The sequence below is a fragment of the Maylandia zebra genome, linkage group LG8 (assembly GCF_041146795.1).
Source record: "Maylandia zebra isolate NMK-2024a linkage group LG8, Mzebra_GT3a, whole genome shotgun sequence".
Lineage (NCBI taxonomy): Eukaryota > Metazoa > Chordata > Actinopteri > Cichliformes > Cichlidae > Maylandia > Maylandia zebra.
In genome coordinates, this window is record NC_135174.1 from 8,178,670 (window position 1) to 8,202,775 (window position 24,106).

General features: G+C 41.2%; 2 protein-coding genes across 3 annotated transcripts in view; one reads left to right on the forward strand and one right to left on the reverse strand.

Moving 5' to 3' along the window:
- LOC101477581 (uncharacterized) overlaps nucleotides 1–11,338 on the reverse strand; it is a 95,581-nt gene extending 84,243 nt beyond the window's left edge. Inside the window, exon 1 of the mRNA XM_076887261.1 lies at nucleotides 11,105–11,338. The gene's annotated coding sequence lies outside the window, so the exon portion shown is untranslated. The remainder of the gene's footprint in view (nucleotides 1–11,104) is intronic.
- spata20 (spermatogenesis associated 20) overlaps nucleotides 1–24,106 on the forward strand; it is a 57,001-nt gene that overhangs the window by 6,143 nt on the left and 26,752 nt on the right. For both annotated transcript variants that reach the window (XM_076887260.1, XM_076887259.1), the window contains 5 exons: nucleotides 226–438; nucleotides 641–833; nucleotides 4,329–4,497; nucleotides 13,989–14,197; nucleotides 23,692–23,891. In XM_076887260.1, coding sequence (XP_076743375.1) covers nucleotides 226–438; nucleotides 641–833; nucleotides 4,329–4,497; nucleotides 13,989–14,197; nucleotides 23,692–23,891 — 984 coding nt within the window. The remainder of the gene's footprint in view (nucleotides 1–225; nucleotides 439–640; nucleotides 834–4,328; nucleotides 4,498–13,988; nucleotides 14,198–23,691; nucleotides 23,892–24,106) is intronic.

Below are 24,106 nucleotides of genomic sequence, written 5' to 3' on the forward strand. Positions count from 1 at the left end.
AGCTTTCCGAATTAATGCGTTTGTGAAATTTCAGTGTCTAAAATAATTTTTTCATGTTCTCAGATAGTTGTTTTTCATCATCATGTCACAGCAACAGAAAGAGTGTCGTGAATACTGTTGCATGTTTCTCAACTGATCTACAACAGTGCATTTTGTCTCTCGTCCTTAAAAAGCACCTCTCCCTCCTCCTGCCCTCTCTGTGTGTTTGTGCGTTCTCTGAAACAGTCTGGGGGCTTCTACAGTGCAGAGGATGCAGACTCTGTCCCGGCTTCGGGGGGACCAGAAAAGCGAGAGGGGGCTTTCTGCGTGTGGACAGCCTCTGAAGTTCGGGAGCTCTTACCAGACGTGGTGGAGGGCACCGCTGGTAATGCTACGCTGGCTGACATCTTTATGCATCACTATGGGGTCAAAGAGCAAGGCAATGTTGCTCCAGAACAGGTACTTTTGTTCTAGTTGTGTTGGTCTTGCTCAATGAATGAAAGTGAATATGCACAGAATGATAATGGTTTATTATACTTCAGTCACAGAGGACTTTAAGGTGACTTGATAGTGTCAGTGACCATTAACATGAAAAATGCTGCAGTCAGTGTGGATCAGTATGTGTGAACACCCTCTTATTCCCTGTACTGTGTGTTGCCAGGACCCCCACGGGGAGCTGCAGGGCCAGAATGTGCTGATCGTGCGTTATTCAGTCGAGTTAACAGCTGCTCGCTTTGGCATCACTGTCGAGAAAGTCAATGAGCTCCTGGCCTCTGCCAGAGCCAAAATGGCCGTAGTGAGAAAGAGTCGGCCACGCCCTCATCTGGACACCAAGATGTTGGCCTCCTGGAATGGTAAAGTTTACACTACAGCACTGAAATGGTCACTTCCAGTCATTCAAATGGCTCTTAGGCTCAGCATCATTGATTTTTCTGTTTAATAGATGAGTAATCGTAATGAGTGACAGCAGTAATAGGGCTTGATGATATGAACAAAAACATTTGAGGGTGAATGGTGCAGCTTTATATATATTAAGGCCACTGAGTGTTAAAAATGTATGCAAATTTATAGGGAACAAAAGACCACTAAAAACACACGTTCACTTTAGTCAAGGAACTATATCGCTTTACTTTTCAGGTTTAGGTAGGGAAGAAATTCACATTTTCCATTTTCTGGAATCAATAACTCATGAGGAGCGTTTTTAGAACTCCAACAGCACCTTTTTCAATCATTTTATTCAGGACGTCAACAGACCACAAGTTCTTTTTTATTAAAACGAGGCAGACCTGGAGCAATAATACACATTAATAAGTCATATGTAGCTGACTGTGAGAGGAATGTGCTGCGACCGTCTACAGAGTGCAACACTCAGCTGTGTTAGCTTTGCACTCATACAGTGAAGTGTCACTGAAATCACTTTATCCTTTTTGGGCACACTACAAGTCTTTGTTTGTGAAAACCTGTTCCTGTTTTCTTTTTTTTTTTAATCAATTCAATTATATTTATATAGAATAGAATAGCCCTTTATTGTTAATGTACACATACAACGAAATTGTGGGTGCTCCACACCAACTGTGCTGGAGCAAAATCTAAACTGTACACAGCAGGAATAAATAGCAAACAGGAGAAATATATACAATCAAGAGGGATTTATACAAAACAAGAGAAAGGCACACAATAGAGAACAAAATAGTTGCAAAGTGCTTGGATGTAGAGCAAAGAAAAGACTGCATGTGAGAATGGCCCAGGGGAAGAAGCTGTTTGTAAGTCTGGAGGTGCGGGAGGGCAGCGGGGCAGGAAATTGGTGGTCGGGGTGCACCTGTGATAGATCTGGTTTTCCTGAGATGGGAGGAGCTGGTGATGGGCTCAAAGGGTGGCAGAGGGCAGCCAGTGATTTTTTTGAGGTGGTGTTAATTACCCTCTGTACAGCCTTCCTGATCTCTTTTGTGGCCCCTGGGTACTAAACAGCCAGGCAGCAGGAGAGCATGCTCTCCACTAAGGAGCAGTATATAGCTGTCAACTCAAAACAGTCCCCTGAAGGATCTTTATATTGTAAAGTAAAGAAGCTACGAATAATAGAGAATAAAGCAAGAATCAGACGACCCTCTGCGAACAAGCACTTTGGCGACAGTGGGAAGGAAAAACTCAATTTTAACCAGAAGAAACCTCTGGCAAAACCAGGGTCAGTGAAGGGCGGCCATCTGCTGTGACTGGCTGGGAGTAGGGGAGGAAGATGGGACAAAAGACAGACTGAAAGTGAGCCACAGATTAGTAATAACTAATGATTAAATGCAGAGCATTATTGGAGCACTATGAGCTCTGTAAGATAAGATGAGAAATAATTAGAAATTCATTTAGTAACTTCCTGTTCTCATAAATTTGCCTAAATATGGTCATTTTTTGGACGATAGAAAATTTACTCCCTTCTCAGCCCCCCTCTTTAGTCCTTTAATCTTTTTTTTTTTTGTACCTTAAATGGACCAAACACTCCTAGAGTGGTGATACCCAATACATATGTCTGCATTTTGTACAAAACCAAATTTGAGATATCAGAAGTAATTTTGCCTGTTTAGCTGGGGATAGATAATTTTATCTGAAGTAAGGCTGGCTGAGGTTGTGATCCACGGTCAGTTTGTTTTCTTCAGTAGATGCCAGTGACAGAAACTCAAACAGACAGCACACAGCACAGAAACTATAGCCATGTACTGCTGAGGACACAGTCAGCGCCAACATGGATTTCAGCCACAAAAAGGGATCAATATCTGTTTAAGTGTACTTTATGTTTAGGACATTTCCAGGCTTTTACCTGAAGAGAAGGCGGTGCACTCAGTCAGACTCCATTGACAAAACCAGTAATTTTACCTCCCAAAACAGCAGTAAACACAGTTATTTGTGTGCTCCTACCTTGATTGGTCAGTTAGTGTTGTGTGACTGGTGAGTTAGGGGCCTTTCATCTGAATTTCATCTGTCCCACAGAGTAACTGCCAACCTACACTTTCTTTCTTAACACAAATCAACAAATGTCATCTGTTGTTACATACAAAGTTTAGCCATTAATTTAATATAAAGCTTCAAACTTAGAGTTACTATTTATTGTTGGACCTGCACTGTGTCTCCCTCCATGCTGCAGGAGAAAGTTGGACAGCGACCTTTAGGTAACAGTGCTAGAGTGCACCACTGGAAAAGCTGTGACTTTAAACATCAAACTATGTCACTATGAAGGACATGCACAAAAAACAATGTCAGTGACGTAGTAGTTCAAGCGTTTCACGATCGGTCACAGTTCTGAGCTTATTGCCTCAAAATGACAAAAGTGATGTTGACCTTTGGGCACAGTTTGGGTTAAGACCAATAAGTTGATCACTGTGTGTAAGTCTGATTAAATTCTGACCATTAACACAGGAGGAGTCGCGGGTCTTGTAAATTGTGCACGGCTGTGGCATGAGCTCATCGATCCTTTGGCTGGATTAGCTAAGTATCGATAGACAGCTCAGCCTCGTAATCAGAGGCAGTGATCTGTCTGATCAGGGATTCAGGTTGCAGACATGATCAAAAGTGTAACACAGCGTGCCAGAAAGGAGAAGTTTTTCTGTGGGATGTTTCACAATGTGACCATTAATTCCACAACGGAAACAGACACCTTACATTATATTAGTTGATAGATTATGAGCACGTCTTCTTTTCTCAACAAGACAGTTTGATTCTGATTATGTCAAGTTAGCACAAGCAATTTTATCAGACTGTCATATATTTACAGTAAATACCGCTCATATTCACGAGCACGCCGTTTTTCTGCAGTGTCAAAGTGTGCGTAGATTATTACAGACACTTGTCATTTGGGATTAATGTGATGTCTCCTTAGCACTGTTTGTCCTGCACATTGTCTCAGATTCGATTAATTACAAGAGAGCACACATACACAAGTGCACCCACGAATTTGGCTCCCGGGGCTGACGTCTCAGACAGTGTGTGTTAGTGAGGTAATGAAGCTCGGCGATCCTGAGAACTTTCCAATTAGACGCAAGACTCTCTGTCTCCTCTCTAATGAAGAAACCTTGCCATTAATCACCTGTCCTCTGCTGCAAAACTTTGAAGGCGAGGCTGTGCACTCACTAGGCTTTGATTTACTACATAAAAGACGGGTGGAGGGAAAGCGGGAGGAAGGATGGATGCAGATAGGGACAAGAGGAGGAACAGGGGGACTTCAAAGGAGAGAGGGGGGGATAACTAAATTGGAAGTGTGGCAGGGGCTACATGTTGATACCTAAGCAGTGAGTATGTCATTTTATTACTTGGTGACCTCAATACACTCACCCTCAACGACATCACCGTTACTTTCTCCCTGTTAGGCCTGATGCTGTCGGCCTACGCTCGCGTCGGAGCTGTGCTGGGAGACAAGGACTTGGTGGAGAGAGCAGTGAAGGCTGGGGGTTTCCTAAAGGAGCACCTGTGGGACGCTAAGCAGCAGACCATCCTTCGATCTTGTTACCGTGGAGACCAGATGGAGGTGCAACAGATGTAAGCGAGAGAAAGTTTTGATGGCTCAGTTTTTAAAAGCTTTAATTCAGCGATCATAGTCAGAATGAGAATCTGATGACAGCTGGTTGCTTGATGCTTTTGTTCACATACATGTCAGACTAGACCCACACAGTCCTGCAGTTTTTGAATATTTAACTGTGACTGAAAGCTGTCAGAGGATGTTTGTCCTAACCTTGATTTGGATTTTTGAGAGTCTCAGAATTTTATTCCTGATTCGATGCATCTGTAGTACAAAATTCTCTCAGAGACACTGCATGTGTGCTTTTTTCCTGAAGTTTAGCGAGCCTCACGGGTAGGGCATAGAGTCATTGCAGGTGAGGCGGGAAGGTTATGGAGTGAAACCAAAATGAAATGAATATGATTTATGGAAAGTAAAGGTTTGCTGAACCCACTGCACTAAACAAGTTGTGCTAAATTGAGTCCTCCTCGGCCGAGAGAGTTGTTGAATGTTTTAGTTCTTATGAGAAAGCAGAAGACCACAAAGGAAATACTCCTGTATTTGTCTGAGTTTCCTTCGCTTTCTTGAAGTGTTTGCTAGATTTATAAGGTCTGATCCAGTATTTGGGCCCACAAAAATGAAAAGCCTTAGCTGATTTTGGGTTTGGTTGATTTCTCCTTTAACATATTCCTGTTGTTGTGCCTCTAGACTGTTTTGAGCATTTTGCTATTTTTAGGTTTTAGTGGACACTTGTGCCTTCATCTACTGGATCTTCTCCAGCGGTGATCCTTCAACTTGATTTTCATTTTTGGGTGGCAGACAGAGTTCCCAAGGTGGCCGAGTTGTAATCAACGCGTTGCCAGAAAAAGTTTGAGTTTGCTGGAACACATCAGAGTTCTGGTTGTTTCCGCTGGAAGTTCTCTCAGGGGCCTTTAGACGTCACATCATAACGTCAGGTTTCTAATCTCTCACTCTGTGGTCTAGAATCTCAGTCTTTCTACCTTCAGGCTGATGACTGTGTGGTCTTTGAAGACTGTCCTGTTAGAACTGGAGACCCAGGCCTAATTGCAAGGGATGATCCTCCACACCAGGATTTTTCCAGATGTTGATGATTGAGATGATATGAGGTTATAATCTTGAGCTTCTCAATGCCAAATGACAGACAGCTTTGTCCCTTTTGTACTGTGTGACATTGTTAAATAGGATGTGGAAAATGTTTTTTTTTTCCACTTTGTAGTAGAGGAGCGGTACGCAGTAGTTCTGTACTGAGATGGCTGTTTATATGCAAACAGGAAACGGTTATATCTGGATAAATCAGGTTACTCTGAGAAATCAGAGAACATGTTCACATGCATTCTAGTAACCTGGTTATAGCAAAGCCACATTTACATGCTGCAGGTCAGTAATTCGTTTTTCTCTTTTAGTTTCTATCATTTTGTCTATCTGAGACAAGACTGGCCCTGTGTTAACTGGGTTAAAGACGCCTGTTGAATGACTCGTGATGAGTTTTTTTCAGCCTACATAGCAACAGTACAAAATCTGTTTTGTCTTAGAATGACTGTTTTCTTTTACGGGGTGCCGTGTTTGATTTTTAACCTTTTACAGTTAAGCCTAACATGAAGTGGAAGATGGCACAGAGTTAAGCTAATACTGTTAAGCTTAAGCTCTGGTTTTTGTGTTGAAATGGCCAAGACGACCAAATACAAACAGAATTTCTCATCAGTGTGACAAACACAGCGGAACGAACAGAGTCTCTTGTTGATTCTACACCATCACTCCAGGTGTCCCCGTTCTGTTGGCTAGCCCTATGTCCTAGTTACTACGAATGAGTGAGTATGCAGTATGGCCGAATCAGCAGAAAAATATGCCAGGAAGCCCACATCACAGCATGAAATGCATGCAATTTTAAACACACATATAAACAGATAGACACCACGAGCCTCTGTCTTCCACAGCCTGTGTCTCATTCATAATGTTCCAATTCAAGATGGGGTCGGCACTGAGAGTGCTTACCAAAGCCCTTTTCTCAGGGCTGGTTTACTTTCTGTACATTGGTAAATCACTCTGTCACACCAGGCCAGGCACATATGGGCCGTGCGCTAATTTACCAGGAGGAATAGTAGGTGCTCGGGCTAACTGGGTTAATAGGCCGTGGTAATGTTGAGGAGCTGATCATGAAGAGTATCACCAAGGTCTTTAGGAACCAAAGGAAGGCATGACAATGGATCCAGTATAGCCATGGCAAGTGGGTCACTGGTGATGTTGACTCATTACTCAGGCTGCTGCTGTAGCCTCTTCAGCACTACACTTAGCAGAGATAACTTCTCAATTAGTTGTTTTTTTAAGATTTCTTTTTTGGCATTGTAGAATTATTAGACTGCAGTCTACTCTGTACTATCCAAAGTAGGAAGAAAGGGTGGGGCCAGATGAAATTGTGTGGGGAGAAATGGAGCCCAGACCCTTGTTGGGGCATATGTATTGCCTGGTCAACCAGCTGACCTATAGTGGAGCCCCCTAATTTATTTTATTTTGTTTTAGTTTAATGTTAGCCTTGCATCAGGCTCGCGACCTGTCCAGGGTGTACTCTGCCCGTCGCACTATGGTAGCTGGGATAGGCTCCAAGCCCCACCCCCCCCAATGCCCACCAATTTGATTTGATTTTTAATGATGTTAGTTTTAAGGATGGTTTGTTTTCATTCAATGACTGTTGCAGTTTAAATTAAATGTTATTTTCTTGTGCTAAAATGAATCTGGCTTTTTAAGCATGAGCCTGTCATTACTGTGTGGGTCTGTTTGCTTGTTTTTCCAAAGATCACAATAATATGTAGTAATGCAAATTCAAACTTTTTGAGCCAATAATCAAATGTGATTTTGACTGCACTCTAATAGTGTCATAAGCAGTTATTCTTTTTCCACCTCACTGCCGTTCAATTACAGTTTTATATGCAATCCCACACACGCTGATGGGCTGGCGCATAAAGAGCAATTAGATGAGGGCATTCAAATTAATTTCAAGGGTCTGCAGAGTATCATAGGCTTCTGTTAGGGTTAGCTACATTGTTTTATTAATGGCTCAGAAAGGGGAATCTCCTTCTGTGTGTTTTATTTTTGTCTCTCCTTTGTTCACAATTGTGTTTTTTCATATGTTATTGACTCCTCAAGCAGCACGTTCTGTGGGACGAGCAAACATATTAAATTAGACTCGAACATAAAGGTCAGTGCTGTTGTTAAAACGATGGGACCCGTTGCCTTTCTGTGACCCACATCACCCCAGTAAGTTCCTCCATCTAAGCTTTATTTAGTGGGAAGTGAGTGCCTGTGTATCTGGGAACCATGATGAAGCCATCATTCTAAAAGTGTCCCCCGCGGTGCTATGATACAGTAGACTGACAAGGTGTTTTATCTTTGCTCTCAGGGAAATGACTCATTTAACACGGGCTGTTGAAGGTGTGAATAAAAAGGCTGTCGAGTATTTCTGAAAGGCTTTTTACATTTTTGTGTTTGTGTGTTAGTGAGGTCGTCTTTAGCGCTCGCCTGTGGCTGGAGTCACCCCAGCCAGATGACATGTTGCTGTGTGACTGAAAAGGCTGTTGTCCTCTTTTGTTTTGTATTTTAAACTAAGAAAACAAAAATGATTCAGAAGCTGGCTTAGTAATGTCTGTGTGTGAGTGTAGGGAAGGTTGAGATTGTGTTCTATTGAAAAACAATATTTGATGTGTCTGATGTTAAATGTAATTTAAAATGTTTTTTTGTTTTTTTTAAGTTTTCAATTTAAAGACTTTGCACCAGCAGACACTCTGTGCCAATACTGCAGTAGTTTTCTAAATCACTGCATAGTGTGGGTGTTTCTAAAGACCCAGACTTCATGAGGCTCATGCAACAAAGATTTTAGGGAAATAAACTTCTCATTATTATATATCAGGGCTCTAGACTAACTTTTTGCCATGGGCGTACCGGCACAAAAGTTAGGCGCACACAAATTGTATAATAATTTATATAATATAATGTGTTTTTCTGGATACACTGTGCTTTTTCAGCATTCAAAGATTGATGACACCGTGTCAGAGTACTGGCTATGAATTTCAGAAGGATCAGGCCTTAACTTAACAGAAAAGTTAGCAATAGTTCTTTTCCTATTACAGCTACATCCACTTCTGTCGTGGCTAGGCTGCTCACTAGGGCTGGGTATCATCACTGATTTCTATTATCCATTCGATTCCGGTTTTCAAAGTCCCGATTCGATTCAACTTAGCCTCAGACAGTCAGAAATATTATAATTCTGATCATTTATCAGTACTGACTTCATCACAATTGTGAACATCACAGCAGATGCCTTTGTGTGAAAGTAACTGAGAATAAAACACAGAAAAACATGAAGGAGATTTTCCTGGTCTGGCTTTTTATAGCAGATAACCTTAAAAATATTCTACAATGTTCTGCATATAAAGTTTCAATTTCTTCAGTATTGAACAACAGAAAAAACAGGCTTTCTTGTCCGAGGTCATTTAAGTGAAAAAAGTGAAAAAAAGAAAAGAAAAAGACAGCAGCCACAGCACTGTAAACAACGGTAGACTGGTGGGCAATAAGCGAATGAATAATACAGAAAACAGAGATTGGAGACGAGAAACTGTTCTTGAAGTACAGAAAGAGATAGAGAGAGCTAGCCGTGCATAAAGTGTGATTTTAATAGTCGTGGAAGCAAAACAGCAAAATTTGTGACGACATTGATCAAATGTGAAGCGTAGTTTGCTGCTTCTTTGGTGAATTTTGGTTGGAGAGACAAAACCTGCAGCTCAGAATCAGCGCAAAAAGACGTAAACACAGCGCGGACCGGACGCATCAGAATCGCTAAGCTCCGACAGCGTGTCCGTCTACGGTCCGTCGGGTGAGAAAGCCGAGAAAGACAAAGCTGATTCTGATGCGTCGGTCCGCTCTGTGTTTACGTCTTTGTGTAGAATCCGTGTACCTGCTCTCATCTGCTGTTTGGTTGTTGTTGAAATGGTTTTGTGGCGTTTCTGGCAAAACACAGTTATATTTAAAAGTCAGGATTTAATGAATTGATATCGCTTTATTCAAGCTACTCACCTCCCACTTCCACCTGCACTTTCAACTGGACCACGGCCATTCAGAGAGGTCCCGCCCCTGACTATCTCTGATTGGTTTAGTCCACGATAGGGGCAAAATGTGTGTCTGTTGTTGACCACAGGGAAGGTTGCATATTTATTTTATTTTATTTTTTTTTGCTACCCGAACATTTGGTCTCACAGGTGCAACCAAATGTTTGTTTTTTTTAGTCGCACCACTGAAAAATTTGGTTGCATTTGTGACCAAATTGGTCGCACTCTAGAGCCCTGTATATTAGGGGTGCAACGATACACAAAATTCACGGTTCGGTTCGGTTCGATACTTTGGTGTCACGGTTCGATATTTTTTCGATACAAAAAAATGTTCATGCCTTTTTAATTTGTCATTTATTAAAATTATAAATATATATTTTAACTCAAAAGTACAGTTTTTAAATTTAACCCTAACCCTTGTGCGCGTTTTTTATTTTGACAGCGAATGCGCACCTGCGGACCACTTATGTGCAGCCCTGGTTATTTAGCTCGTCATATTGCAGCCACAGAAATTCTTTTGTCCATGAAACCATAAAGCTGCACTTTCTTTTTGCCTTATAGTCTCATTTGTCATAACTTCTCCGTTTTGTGGTAAGCTTTTCTTTGGCTGTCACTTCTTCACCCCGACCTGTCTTATTTGGCTCAGCAGAACTGAAATATAAATCCTGCTACTTTTACACACGCACTCACATAATTTCAGCGATTCTCTGCGCGATCAACCTCTCACATGTTTAAGCTTGCTGCGGGAGATTTCACTTGTCATGTTTGCATAGTAAGCTAACGATTAATAAGACGATGTCAGAGGAATTGGTGCACAAATTATCATCACTCACAGATCAGTGCTGTCATTGCAAAGTGAAAGCAAAAAAACAAGCGCAAATTCAAACGCGATTTCAATATGTCACATATTGACAGTGGCTCACCGATGCCAATGACATAATTACCCAGCTACATTTCTGAAAGAATGCAAAAGCATTGACATATATTTTTCCTACAATAGCCCGACGGGCAGGGCAGAGAGATTTTTGTAGCCCGACTGGAAAGATCGCTAGCTCCGGGACGTCGGGCTAGCGATTTTGCAAGCCCTGTATCTGATTGAGGAATCACTCATCTTTGGAAAAGAGAGTTTATTACAGAGAAATGTCTCTTTCCAAAATAAAAGCTATACTATCCGCTTCTTCTGGGCTATATTCTCAGCAGCATAAGGAGAATCCTGTGCTAACGGCTGTCTAAATGACTCGGCTAAAGTTAGTAGCATGCTTGTTGTTTTTGTCTTTGCACTAGGATGATGTCGGCGTAAATGTGCAGTCATATTCGTTGTGTTCCCACTAGTGCTTTCAGGTTAATCTCGTTGAAATGACCTTAACGCCACAACACGGCAAATCTCCGTTAACGAGCTACCGCCGATCGCCCCGTGCATGGGGCTAGACGGCCAACACGTTAACGAGCTAACTGCGCTAACACACTAGTTAATTAAGCATTGCATGGCACATCCAACATACTGTTTTACTTTAGTCCATGACTCGCTTACCTTCAGGGTCATACGTCACATGAAAACCAAAATAATTCCAAACGCCAGATCTGAATGAGGGTGGGGGAGGTCCATCTTGCAAGGAGAGCTTAACTTCTGTCTTGCTAGCTTGCCCTGCGCTCTTCCTCCTGACTATGCTGTCTGTGTTGAGCGCTCAGTGGATCTGCGCTCGACAGTGCAGCCTAGGCGGAGTAGTCGAACGCAGATTCACTGAGCGCTCCACACAGACAGCATCGTCAGAAGGAAAGTTGATAAAATAAATTACAAATGTTGTATTGTTCGATACATATGCGTACCGAACCGAAAGCACTGTATCGAACGGTTCAATATCGATACGAATATCGTTGCACCCCTACTGTATATATATCTGCTTTATAAGCTCAGTACTGTGCAAAAGTATTAAGCCAGTGTAAAATTTCTTTATATTTTGTAAGGAAAGTGGGAAATGAATGCAGCGATTTACTGAAACGTGCAAGCATAAATGGAAGTACAGAATATGAGGCAAAAAACGAGTTTTCACAGTTCTGTCAAGCAATAACTGGAATGACCAGATTTATTCTTCAGCACAGCTTGAATTCTTATGGTCAAGATTTCTTATAATTTCTTTATCAATCTCAAGGAATATTTGTCTGGGCATCTTAAAGGACTTGTAACAGGGTTCGTATGGGTGCTTGAAATACTTGAAAATGCTTGAATTTTAATGTTGTCTTTTCAAGGTTTGAAAAGTGCTTGAATTTTTAGATGTGGCGCTTAAAAGTGCTTGAAAGTGTAACTGTATTTCATTCACCACAAATAACTATCTGATTGAATAGTTTTCTTATCAGATAGAGAAATAATATGAGTCGCAAAATGTAAAAGAAAAATTTCCCCGCCTGGGCTGCCTTGCGTCTGTTTCAACGTGTGACCCCGCCCTTCCCTCGGACAGTCAGGGATGAGTGCGCTAACATACCTGTAGGTTGCTGTTTTAACGAGTGTTTGATGGAAAACGACAATGGCGGAGTTTGCGCTCTCCAGTCGCGTGATAGGTGAGTCCTAGTAAATAATTTTCCAGTACGTGTACCCCATATGGAAAAGATATATAGATACAAACTTTATAAGATTTATGTCTTGTGTGAAACTTGTATGAAAAGTATACAAGAGTGAAAACAGGTATAAGATCCCTTAAAAATTATATAAATGAAACTTGTATGTTTTGGATACTTACTTACATCAAGTTGCTGGAAGGAATTATTTATGTTTCAAACTCAAAAAACAACGGCCTCCTTGTTGACAAAAAAAGAAATCACATTCCTTTAATTATATAGAAAATATAAGAAAAATCATTTATTTGCTATGTGTAAACATAGATCAGGGCCTCCTCCTGGTGGGACATGCCTGGAAAACCTCACCCAGGAGGCGCTCAGGAGGCATCCTTGTCAGATGCCCGAACCACCTCAGCTGGCTCCTTCCAATGTGGAGGAGCAGCAGCTGTACTCTGAGCCCCTCGCGGATGGCTGAACTTCTCACCCTATCTCTAAGGGAGAGGCCAGCCACCCTTCGGAGGAAGCTCATTTCTGCCGCTTGTATCCGCGATCTCGTTCTTTCGGTCACTACCCACAGCTCGTGGCCATAGTTGAGGGTAGGGACGTAGCTCGACCAGCTGCATCACTGCTGCCGCAGCACCAATCCATCTGTCGATCTCCGGCTCCCTTCTCCCATCACTCGCGAACAAGACCCCGAGAACCTTGAACTCTTCCACTTGGGGCAGGAACTCATCCCCGACCCGGAGTGGGCACTCCACCCTTTTCCGGCTGAGAACCATGGCCTCAGATTTTACATAATAATCTATATGATAATTGTAAGTTTACAGGGACTGAAACGAGTGAATAAAGTGGCCAAAGCCACTTCAGAAAGCCTCAGAACTTTTGCTTAAGGCCAATTTAAAAATAACAAGAAATTCTGGCTCCATGGAAACAAAAGAAAAGAGGGGGTGGGTCAGGACTTTTGCAGAGTCCTATACTGAGTTGAGTTGGCTAGAACAAGTGCTTTTGCTCTGTGTATGAGTTGGCTCATGAATCAACCTTTTTTCTGGGGAAGAAAAGCTGCTCTCTGACTCCTCACCTCTCCATGACCTTAAAGTCATGCACTTTATCTTCTCCAAGTGCACCTCCTGTTTTTAGCCTCTTGACTGCCAGCCATCAGCCTCTCATGTCACAGCACTGTCTGGCCTCCTGTCACTGTCTGTCCCCATGCACTCACTCAGACGGGGTGCCGTCATAAGAATTGGAGGGGAAAAGTAGCACGGGGTGGAATAACCCTCGAATTTAGAAGCTGATTTGCAGCGACTCAGTAGCAACATTGTGAAGGACAAGTCTTGAACAATAAATCAGAATCAATTTCACTGACAGAGAATGATTTGTAAAATTGGGAGAAATTGGTAGGACAAAAGAACTCGTCTGAATGAAGTGGAGGAGGAAAAAGAGTTACTTCAAACGTCAGACATCTTATGTATGCAGTTGTGTGCCTATGCGAATGTCTTTGCCTTTACTATAGAAACACAGATGAATAATTACACATTGAGAAAAATGCTTCAGGAAGTGATTATACTCAGCTAACTATGTGTATTATAATGTAGTCGTGGATTGTCCCAAGTATCTCCTTCAGGCTCTTTGTAATGCCTTTGTAAGGCAGTCCCTCCACATTTCTTTAGCATCTGGCTGTTTGTCTTCCTCAGGCAGTATAAAAAAGTAAAGCATGGAATGGAGAAAAAAACAAAGCAAAACTAGTTCACTAAAAGTAACTCATGTCAACGCATCGATCAATAAATTCTTAATGAAAATTGTCCTGATTCCCACTCTCCTCTCCTGCTCCTCTGATTTTCACTTTCTCCCTCTGCGCTCTGCAGATCTCCGTCTATCTCTGGCTTCCTGGATGACTATGCCTTCATCATATGTGGTTTGCTGGACCTGTACGAGGCCACGCTACAAACAGAGTGGCTGCAGTGGGCTGAGGAGCTGCAGCTGAGGCAGGACGTGTTGTTCTGGGATGATCAGGGCGGAGGCTACTTCTGCAGTGATCCCACTGACAGCACAGTACTGCTGCAGCTGAAAGAGGGTGAGGGATGGATGCATTAGCTGCTTTTTTTTTTTTTTTTTTTTTACCATAGGAACATTTGAAGATGCTCAATGCACTTAACTTCAATAAGAACTACAATATCTTACCCCCAGCAAAGTCCCTGCTCAGGGGGGTTGGCACATTCTGGAAGTTTAGGGATGTGTGAGTGGTGACTGCTTTTTGTTAGGATAACTTACTTTTTATAAAGATAACATTTAAATCTGGCCCAAGCACAGCTTTTGATTGCTCTGTTTGAGCAAGACAAGAGAGGCTTACACAGCTGGAACGTCTGGTTTGCCATGTTTTTAGAAAGTCTTGTCAGAATAGCTGTTTCTACATCAGTGAACTAATTTGCCTAATCTCTGAGGTTCTTCAGACTGAAGTGGAATCACATATGAACAACAGTGTAAAGGAACCTTTTCTTTCTTTGAAGTTTCAGGGACAGAATAGGTACCTGGAGTGGAAATGTAGGTGCTGATAGATTGGTAGATCATCTCAGTATGGGTGTTGAGGCAAACATGATTTCTTTCTTATAAAATGAAAATAAACTACTTAGATATCTGAAATCTCTGTTATCTTACCTGTGTCTACAATATTAGTAGTGAATTTAAATACATAACTCTGGAAGACATTACCATCATGTCAGAGCATGATGGTAATGTCGCCTGTGGCAATTAGGAATCCGCAAGGAGTGTGATTTTTACAGTGTCATAGAGCGGACAATTTGAGTGATTGTACTCTGAGCTATAGTGATTCATACGTCTTTTGTTTCTAAAATATGAAAGCCAACAAAAACATCACAGTTTGTATTTAGCATTTTTTGTGACTCATACTGAATAACTAACTTCTTCTGTTTAAAAACTTGCTAGTGTTTTTGAATGTTGTATTTTAACCCTCTAGAAATCTAACTGCTCTGTAAAGTTTCAACATACACTACATATAAGAGATATAATGTAGCTACCTTAATGATCACACACACACACACACACACACACACACACACACACACACACACACACACACACACACACACACACACACACACACACACACCGACCGATCTATAACCACTATATGAACCCTATAGTCAGCTCCTCTGACTTTAAATCCTATGGATAATATACAGTTTATACAAAGAGGCAAATTAGCCATGGAGTCAAAAGTGTGTTAAATGGAAGTCTGTGGTCTTGAATAGCTTTAAGTGGGTCTTCAAGGAACAACAGTTTTGATATTAGACCTGAAGATTTGCCCAGATTAGTAACTGAAAGGAGCACGAGTGCTCGAATGCAGTGATTGTGTTGTTAGATGAGCACAGAGGTGATCAGGAAAAGTCTTTAACGTCCATTCTCCTGGGCTCACAAATGTCTGTAGAAAACTTAGGGTAATTTTGTTAAGCAGTCATGTAATGTTTTTTTTTTAAGCTTCCAGCTAGGGCTGAACGATTATGGAAAATAATCTAATTGCGATTTTTTTGCCCCAATATTGCGATTGCGATGCGATATGCGATTATTTTTTAAGGTCTTTGTCTTCTGTATTATTAAACAAAGACAAGCAATACATCATATAGTATGGCCAATACTATATTACATTAATTTTAAACTGTTCTTTCCTGGAAGACAGACCTCTGTTATGATGACATGAGGTGATGCATGAATTGATGACTGACATTTTTATTTAACTTCTTCAATCACAACAGTATATTTGAACATACACAATAGTTTATTTTTAGCTTACAAACATCTGAGCATAAAGTGCTGACAAGGAACCCTGGTGTAAACATTAAAATGAAAGTCAGTACAATGTGCAGATTGCAGAAATATACATAAAAAAAATCAGTGGCTTTACCACACTCAGTTTTTCGACATCTGTGAACTACTAGACAGTCATTCAATTAAAAAATAATATTAAATAAATAAAACTAATAAATAAAAAATACACACATCTTACTGATCTCTGCAGTCAGTAACATTACACATAAAGTGCAAACATAATAGCAATTGTATAAACACACACACAAACACGCCTTTAAAGTTTAAAGGCGTGAAATTGGACGGTCTAGTTCTGATTAGCGTCACCGCTGTCTCGGTGGAGTTTAATAAACTCGGCCGTCTGCTTCTTGCTATCTAAAATATAACCAGACACTGGTGTAAATTCTCGACTGTCTCATACTTCTGTTTAATAAGTTTTCTGTTTGACGTTTAGTCAGCTGTGTGAAAACCAAGGAGGAACCCACCCGGGGGATTAATAAAGTTTTATTTTATCTAATCTAATAACTTTAATCTCAGCCAAACCGATTTACTCACGAACAAACAAAACACTGCAAAAAGCCCAACAATAACATTTTTAGGTTGTCTAAGTGACTTATATATATTACGTTTAACCCGAGCAGCGAAACTCCGCGGTGATCTGAAAATGATGTGCCGGGAGTTGTGCCGTTCTCGGCCGCATCAGTAATCCTCGAGCTCCCGGCTAGCTGTCGAGCTGGTGGGTAGCAGACGCCTCTGAAAACGTCGAAGCACTTTTGCAAATATGGGATATCTTGATAAACCGAGCAGATATTTGATGTTTACACAACTACTTTCTCGCCTGAAAATATGTTAAAAGTTTATTTTGTGACCCAGAAAGATTAGTATGAGTAATTTTAAAACTTAGTAGCGGCCGCCATTGCTGGAAACTGGAGTTTGGCTGGGCCACGCTATGTATTCTGGGATATGGTAGTAATTTGGACAGCCTTATAATCGCAGTATAATCGCAGCCTTTGCGGTTAGAAAATTGCACTTGATCATGTCGCGATATTATCGCAAATGCGATATATCGTTCAGCCCTACTTCCAGCTGCTCCTGTCAAGCAGTAGAAAAATAAGTCAAGTGATTAACAAACTGAGAAGGGTTCAAGCTTTGGATACACATGGAGTCAAATGTGACATCAGAAAATGATGCCAGTCGACTAAGCAACAGGCCGAAAGTGCTACAGGCATGTACACACATCTGCTGTAATATTGGAAGTTCTGTTGAGCTGTTAGAACATAAATAACAAACTGGTGCTGCTACTGTGGGGCATGTGGCAAGTGTGTTTAAAGATGCAGGTTGGATTGACAAACAGGTGAAAGATTAATAGCACTACTGCAGAATACCGCTGCGGCTCAGGCAAAGTGTGAGGATGTAGCTCAGAGAGATGAATAAATACTAAGTTTGAGATGTGTCTGCAGAATTGGAAATTGGCAGAAGTTGACCACACTGAGTTAAACAAACAGAGGAGGCATGAATGGATGCTGAGTTACTGGATGAGCGTAATCATTAATTGCTCATCTTTTCATGTACCGTCCATCTCTTTCTCGCCTATGTATATCTTCCACCTTATTGATCGATTTGGATCTTAACACGATGGAAGCCTCGTCTGTAATATCTCTGTCAGTCTCCCTCTATTGCTACACTTTAAATGTTAGTGAAAAGGCAAGAAGGCACAGATTGGTGGATAGACTGATGAATAGCTGGAGGATAAAAGAGGGGAGCAGAGGAGTATTGACCTCCTCCTATCTACCTTCAGCACTGTAAAAGCCTCACTCATTCAAGCTGAACCTCTTCAACTTGAAAGCACTCAAAGACTGATGCTCTGATTCTTCGGCTACTTTGATCACCAGGCCTGTCAAATATGTCTTCTTTCTGTCTCTCAGTCCATCTGCTCCTGACAGGCTGGAACAGGACGACAATCTGCAGTGGGAATCTCAAACCCACCTTCTGCTTCTGCCTGCTCTCATCTTGCTTACATCTTCATTCTTTTCCAATTATTACATGTTCTTCCTTGCTGCCCTCGTACTTACCTTTTAGCCTTGTAGGGTTTGTTTCTTTTCCTTCCTCAGTATGGGCCTTTTCATGTTGATTACAAATATAAGCACAATTGGGCCGCAAATAGTTTTCCTTACAAACAGTACTAGAGTGTTGTTTTGTTTCAGGCTATTCGATAAATAAAAATCTGTTTTCTGCTTGAGGAAATGAAACCCAACCCAGAAACAATCCTACTGATTTCCCAGTGACTGAAGTCTTGTCTTTGACCTGGTCCTGTGCCTCAGCTTTACAATGATTTTGAACCTGGTAAATGACAAAACAGGTGGCATTGCATTAGACTAGCATCAGCATGGTGCAGGAAACCTTTGAGGACAATATTTTCAGCAATATCTAACATAATATAAGTGATTGATGGAGCTGTGATGAGATGTGGGACATTTGGGCCAGGCCCCTAGTGGACAAGCTGTGTAAGGCCAGTATTTATGTGTTTGTTCGTTATTTATCACAAATGCACTGAAAATATCTGATCTAATCTAAAATTGGCATATAACTGTAGAGAATAAATTGAATGATTAAAAAGGTTAGAAATAGATTGAACAAGGTACACGAATGGCCACTAAAAATGAAAAATGTTGTCTAACCTTGTTTTCCACTAAGAACTTAAACCTTTCCTGCAGTGGAAAGTTTGGAGTTTTGTAGAAATAATTCCTTTAGATGCCTAAAGTTTTGCTAATTAAAATCTTCTTATGTAAAAGGTAGTGATGAAACAGTGTATTACTATAGAAGTAGAAGAAGTAGCACTGTGCAGACAGACTGACAGCCTGCTGTTTCAGAGATTCAATCCTGAATTGGGTGAATTTTTCCAACTTTTCCAGCTGGATAGTCACGTTCGGGGCACAGTCACTTTGACTGATAGGTGTCCCAAGACAGACAGTTATAGTGTCTACTGACCCCCCCCCCCTTAGTGTGTGTGCTGTTGGAGAATTTTTAAATGAATTATGTAACTACTATTATGGGTTGCTGGCCATCCCAGAAGTTTGTGCTTAGTTTTGGTGATTAAAATATTAGTGCCTTCTTAGCTGTTACTTAGAGTGCGGGAAAATATTATTTGGTCACTTGCTGAATTTGTAAGTTTGCTCATTTACTAAGAAATGAACAGTCTCTATTTTTTATGATGGTTTCATTTTAATTAAGTGAGACGGAATATTAACCAAAAGTTCAGAAAAAACACATTACATAAAAGTTATAAATAGATTTGCGTCTCATTAAGTGAAAGTGAAGTACTTGATTCCCTACAGCCCAGCCAGAATTCTGGTTCCCACTGATTGGTTGTGTGCCACGTTACAAACAATCAGTCAATTACAGATACTCCTGATCTCAATGTGTTATGTGTGTAAAGCACACCTGTCCACAGAATTAGTTTCTTCCATTCCAGTCTGTCCGCCATGGTCGGCAAGACCAAATCTTAACTTTCCCATTGAACAGCTAAATAATTCAGAGAAGGCTTGGAGTAAGTGCTGCGGTCAGATGAAACTCACTCACATCAACCTAACCTGCCATGTTTGGAAGAACAGATATGTTCTTTGGGTCACACTCAACATATCTGTTCTTCCAAACAAGGCTAGCCAGTCTCCAGACCTCAGTCCTGTAAACGTCTGTGGAAGGAGCTCAAGCTTCAGGTAGCTAAGCAGGTAGCTAATCTGTTAGCCAAGAAAGCTAAAAGATTTAAAGAGTTTCTGTAAAGAGACTCGCTGCGCCGTTAAATATAAACAAATGTCCAAGAAACCCATCCGCATATATACATATTCTGTACAGTGTCTGAAAATATAATGGTCTATACCAGGGGTCTGCAACCTTTAACACCCAAAGAGCCACTTGGACCCGGTTTCCACGCAAAAGAAACACTGGGAGCCGCAAATACTTTTTGACATCTAAAATGAAGATAACACTGCATATATTATTTTGTTTTGTTTTTTACCTTTATGCTTCAACTAAGGTGTGTTGCTTATGAAATCCATGAAGTGCTACAGAGAAAATTACATTTTATTTATGTAATTAACACATTTTGAACTCTTAAAGAAATATAACAAAAGGAAAGACACCCAGCTGAACTAAAATGATCCAGCAAACAAAAACTGTTGTGAGGCCCCCTTATATCGCCTTTGGGCTTTTGGAGCCTTGACCTGACTTTGAAAAAACAATTGGAAAAAAAGCACTATGCTGCTAAAAGATGAAAAATAGATATTTGCAAAATTCTGCCTAAATATGTATTTTACCAGGTTGATGTGTGTGGCGGGGCATCGTCTGCAATGCCGCTGCAGGGGAGGCGGACGCACCTGAGCGGCACCCGCAATCTCGCCTCGCCGCCTTAACGTCTGTGCTCTCGGCTGTTGTGTTGGTGTGTGTCGGGCTGTGAGCTGAAAAGCTACAGCCGGCTGTATGCGTACAGCAACCGTGTGTGAAAAGTGGTCAATAAAAAGATGCTGAAAAGCACGTTCATGGAAACATCGTCGGGTCTGCGTGGTATGTTTACAATGGGACTTCCGCTCCTGAACCTCCGCGCACAGCGTCTGAAAATCGGGGCTTTATTAAGTCACTTTCATCTTTACGCAGGACTGTAAGCTGTCATCTGTGAGGCGTGAGCGGTGTTTGTTTTTAACATAGTTCACGGTGGAGAACAGCTGCTGACATAATGTGGATCCGAAGATCCATAATTGGCCTACCTGGGGTTGAAAGTCTCGATAAATGCACGGCGCTTCGGCGGGTATACCGGCTTCCGCGAGTGTGACGCTTATTTTGAGCGATGAAAAAATAATAAAATATAATTTTATTTTATATTTCAATATCACAATAATCTTCCAATTTAGAACTACAAGTTAAAAAAATAACTAATCACAAATAAAACACACTTCAGCTAAATACTTCTAATTTATTTTCCCAGACCACGCGGAGCCGCAGTACAAGGACTAAAGAGCCGCATGCGGCTCCGGAGCCGCAGGTTGCCGATCCCTGGTCTATACTTTTTGCTTAGCTCGTAAAAAACAAAAAAACTTTTCCTCAAGAACTTCTTTAATGTTGCAAATCTGTAGAAAAAGGAGATTTTTTTTTGTACCAAAGGACTGGGGATATAAAAATAAATGGTCCTGGCCTGGATGTGCACTCCAGCCTTTCTTCAGTTGCCAATCCACTTCTGTAACTGATGGCTGCTGGCATGTCAGAGAAACTGACACTTTGTCTACGTGCTGACATGCACCTTTGATCTGCCAGGCTGTAGATTCCAATTTGGATGTAGTTGCCTATTTGTTTTTGCTCCCAAGCTGCTCTGTCTGACAGGGACCATCTATTTCAACAGCTTCCTACTCCCACTTGTATTTTTATTCATAACTCTTTTGTCATCTCGACTCAGTTAATTTTTTTTCTCCTTACTAATACAGTCAGTAGGCTCGTCTTTCTCCCTTCCAAATGGATCTCACGTTACATCTTTTCTTTTCCTCCATGACAGGATTCATCATTTTTCAGTTGGAAATGCAGATCTTTTGGTGATTGTTATTTTTATTATGAAATGTGGGACAGATCAGAGATGATGGCAGCCTGAGCTTGTGTGTTTTGGAGCGCTTGTCCCTGCGCGCCGTCACACCTGCATCTGTGTGTGTTTATCGAAGCTGACACGTGAGAGCTCTCTCATCTGAGAGGATTGACGGAGCCATTATGGTGGCGGCGCTGTGTGGGGTTGAAGCCCATTAGTGACGCTACACCCGCTGCAGTGTGGACGCCGGTCCCAGCAGCGTGGCCTGTCACCGCAAGACGGATTACCCCACTATGCTGCCACTCTACATCCCCTCGCCTCAGCCTCCCTTGTGTGTATTTGTTTTTGAAGACTAAGGTTGCAATTATGCACAATATCCGTCTTTGTTTTGTAGTTGAAAATCAGTTGTTTGTGAAAACACTTTTTGTCTCTCGTGGTCACAGTGCATTGTCAGATGTATTCCCATTTAAAAAGACAGAAAAATACAGGATACATCAACTTGAGACTGCTTCAGCTGTTTTTGTAGACTTTAAAAAACTGATAAAAGTCTTAAGTAGTGCTTTACTGCAGTGAGTGTGTGTTTCTGTGCTGACAGCAAGTTTTCTATGTGTGTGTCTGTTTGGAAGCAGTACTGTCACGCCTTCATCTGCCCTCCTTCCATGGGGATCCTTAAGAGATGAGATGTGAAATGTTGAAAGCAAACAGACTCTCAGGTTAAACCTCTGTGTGTGTTTACAGTGTGTGTGTGTGTGTGTGCTGAAACTTCCTTGCTGTGGAGTCCAGAAACATGCAAATCAAAGTATTTCTGCATTTCAGTCACGCATGGATGATGGTAATTCGTGCTCATTATAAAACATATTGAATATGCAGTGTACAGGACAGCTGTGTGGCTGTGTAGGGCCATTTTGCTGTAAATACTTAGAAGTCAGAACTCTACAACTCTACATTTCCAGGTTTTGCTCAAAATGTGCAGTTTAACTTAAAGAGTAAATTGTGTTGGACAATAAAAAGCACACTCACACACATTCAGAAACACAGAACTCAGGCCTGAGAAGCAATCATGTAGCAAGGGCAGAGGTTATGGGAACATCACCTTCCAGGTTCTCATTAGACACTGATATGAATGATAAGGACCAGTCACTGAACAGAGCCATTCATAGGGTTATCTGTTGTGTCCATCACATCACACAGAAAGGCATTGCATCCACATTTGGATTACAAGCATGGCATCATTCTGGATTTAAAAGCGAAACTTTTAATGTTTGTTCATGTTTAGACAAATCACATTAGTTAAAAATAACGTACAACGCATTGCTATGCCATAGAGTTTATAAAACACTGAGCATAATCTGAGTCTGAAAAATTAAGCATGAAATTTCCTAAACCTGCATTCATTTTTTATTATTTTTTTAAAATGATTTTTTTCATTAAAAATAAAATTGAAAAATAAAAAAGAAGCTTTTGTTGATTGATGTTGGCATTTTAAACAAACAAACAACAAAAAAGAGGACAATTTGCTGAACTTAGTGGGCAATACCTGTGTTTCCACAACTGAATGTTCAAACATTCAGTTTCAGTCGGTCACCGACAGCAAAAGACTTCAATGCAGTCACTGGGCAAAAATTGAAGCCAACTTTAGTGAAGAATATCTAAAAGACAAAATAATGCTTAAGTTGATTATTGTTTTTTGTGCACCTTCCCAGGACCTTGTTTCAGATAACAATAAATGAGTTGTGTTGTGAGTGAGTCTGTTTTGTATCAAGTCCTAATCCCCGTCTTATGGCTCAGTCACACTAGAGTAAAAATAGGATGGCAACATCTCTGTAACTAGGAATAATCACTGGTCGCCTGGTAATTGCATTGAAGTTTTTTGCTATCGGTGAACAATTTGCAAGTAGTTGCTGTGAGTATTTTTATTGCACGTTGCCTGGTGAAAAGCAGCCTGTCTCCAAACAACTGAAGTGTATCTTCAGAGGAGTCGTTCAAAGCCAGTGAGTTTGCAAATTCTTTGCACAATTGTGCAATAAATATGCTCATGCTGAAATCTCTGACCACGGTTTTAGTGTGACTATAACTTTATACTCGGTTTCATTTAAATAACTCCTCTGTTTTCTTGATTCAGAGTATATTCAAGGTCTTAGACTGTAACTGTTGAGCATCTTTTGTTTGTCTTTGCGTCTCAGATCAGGATGGAGCTGAGCCCAGTGCTAACTCAGTCTCAGCGTTCAACCTCCTTCGTCTGTCCCACTACACTGGAAGACAGGAGTGGCTCCAGAAGTCCCAGCAGCTACTGACGGCATTCTCTGACCGTCTGACCACTGTTCCCATAGCCTTGCCTGAAATGGTGCGAGCTCTTATGGCCCAGCACTACACACTTAAACAGGTGAGTTTGAAACTAACACACATGATCATGAAGGGGAACAAGTTCAGGCACCAGAAGGATTTATGTTGTCCTGTGAGTTCACCGGTTATTAAAGTCTTTTGAGTTTTGCATGTAGGAATCAGGGCTACTGGTGGGTTTTAGTTACTATGACAACCAGATAATACTTTACAATTGGTATTGGTAGGATAGTCAAAGTAGTCTTGATTTAATATTAC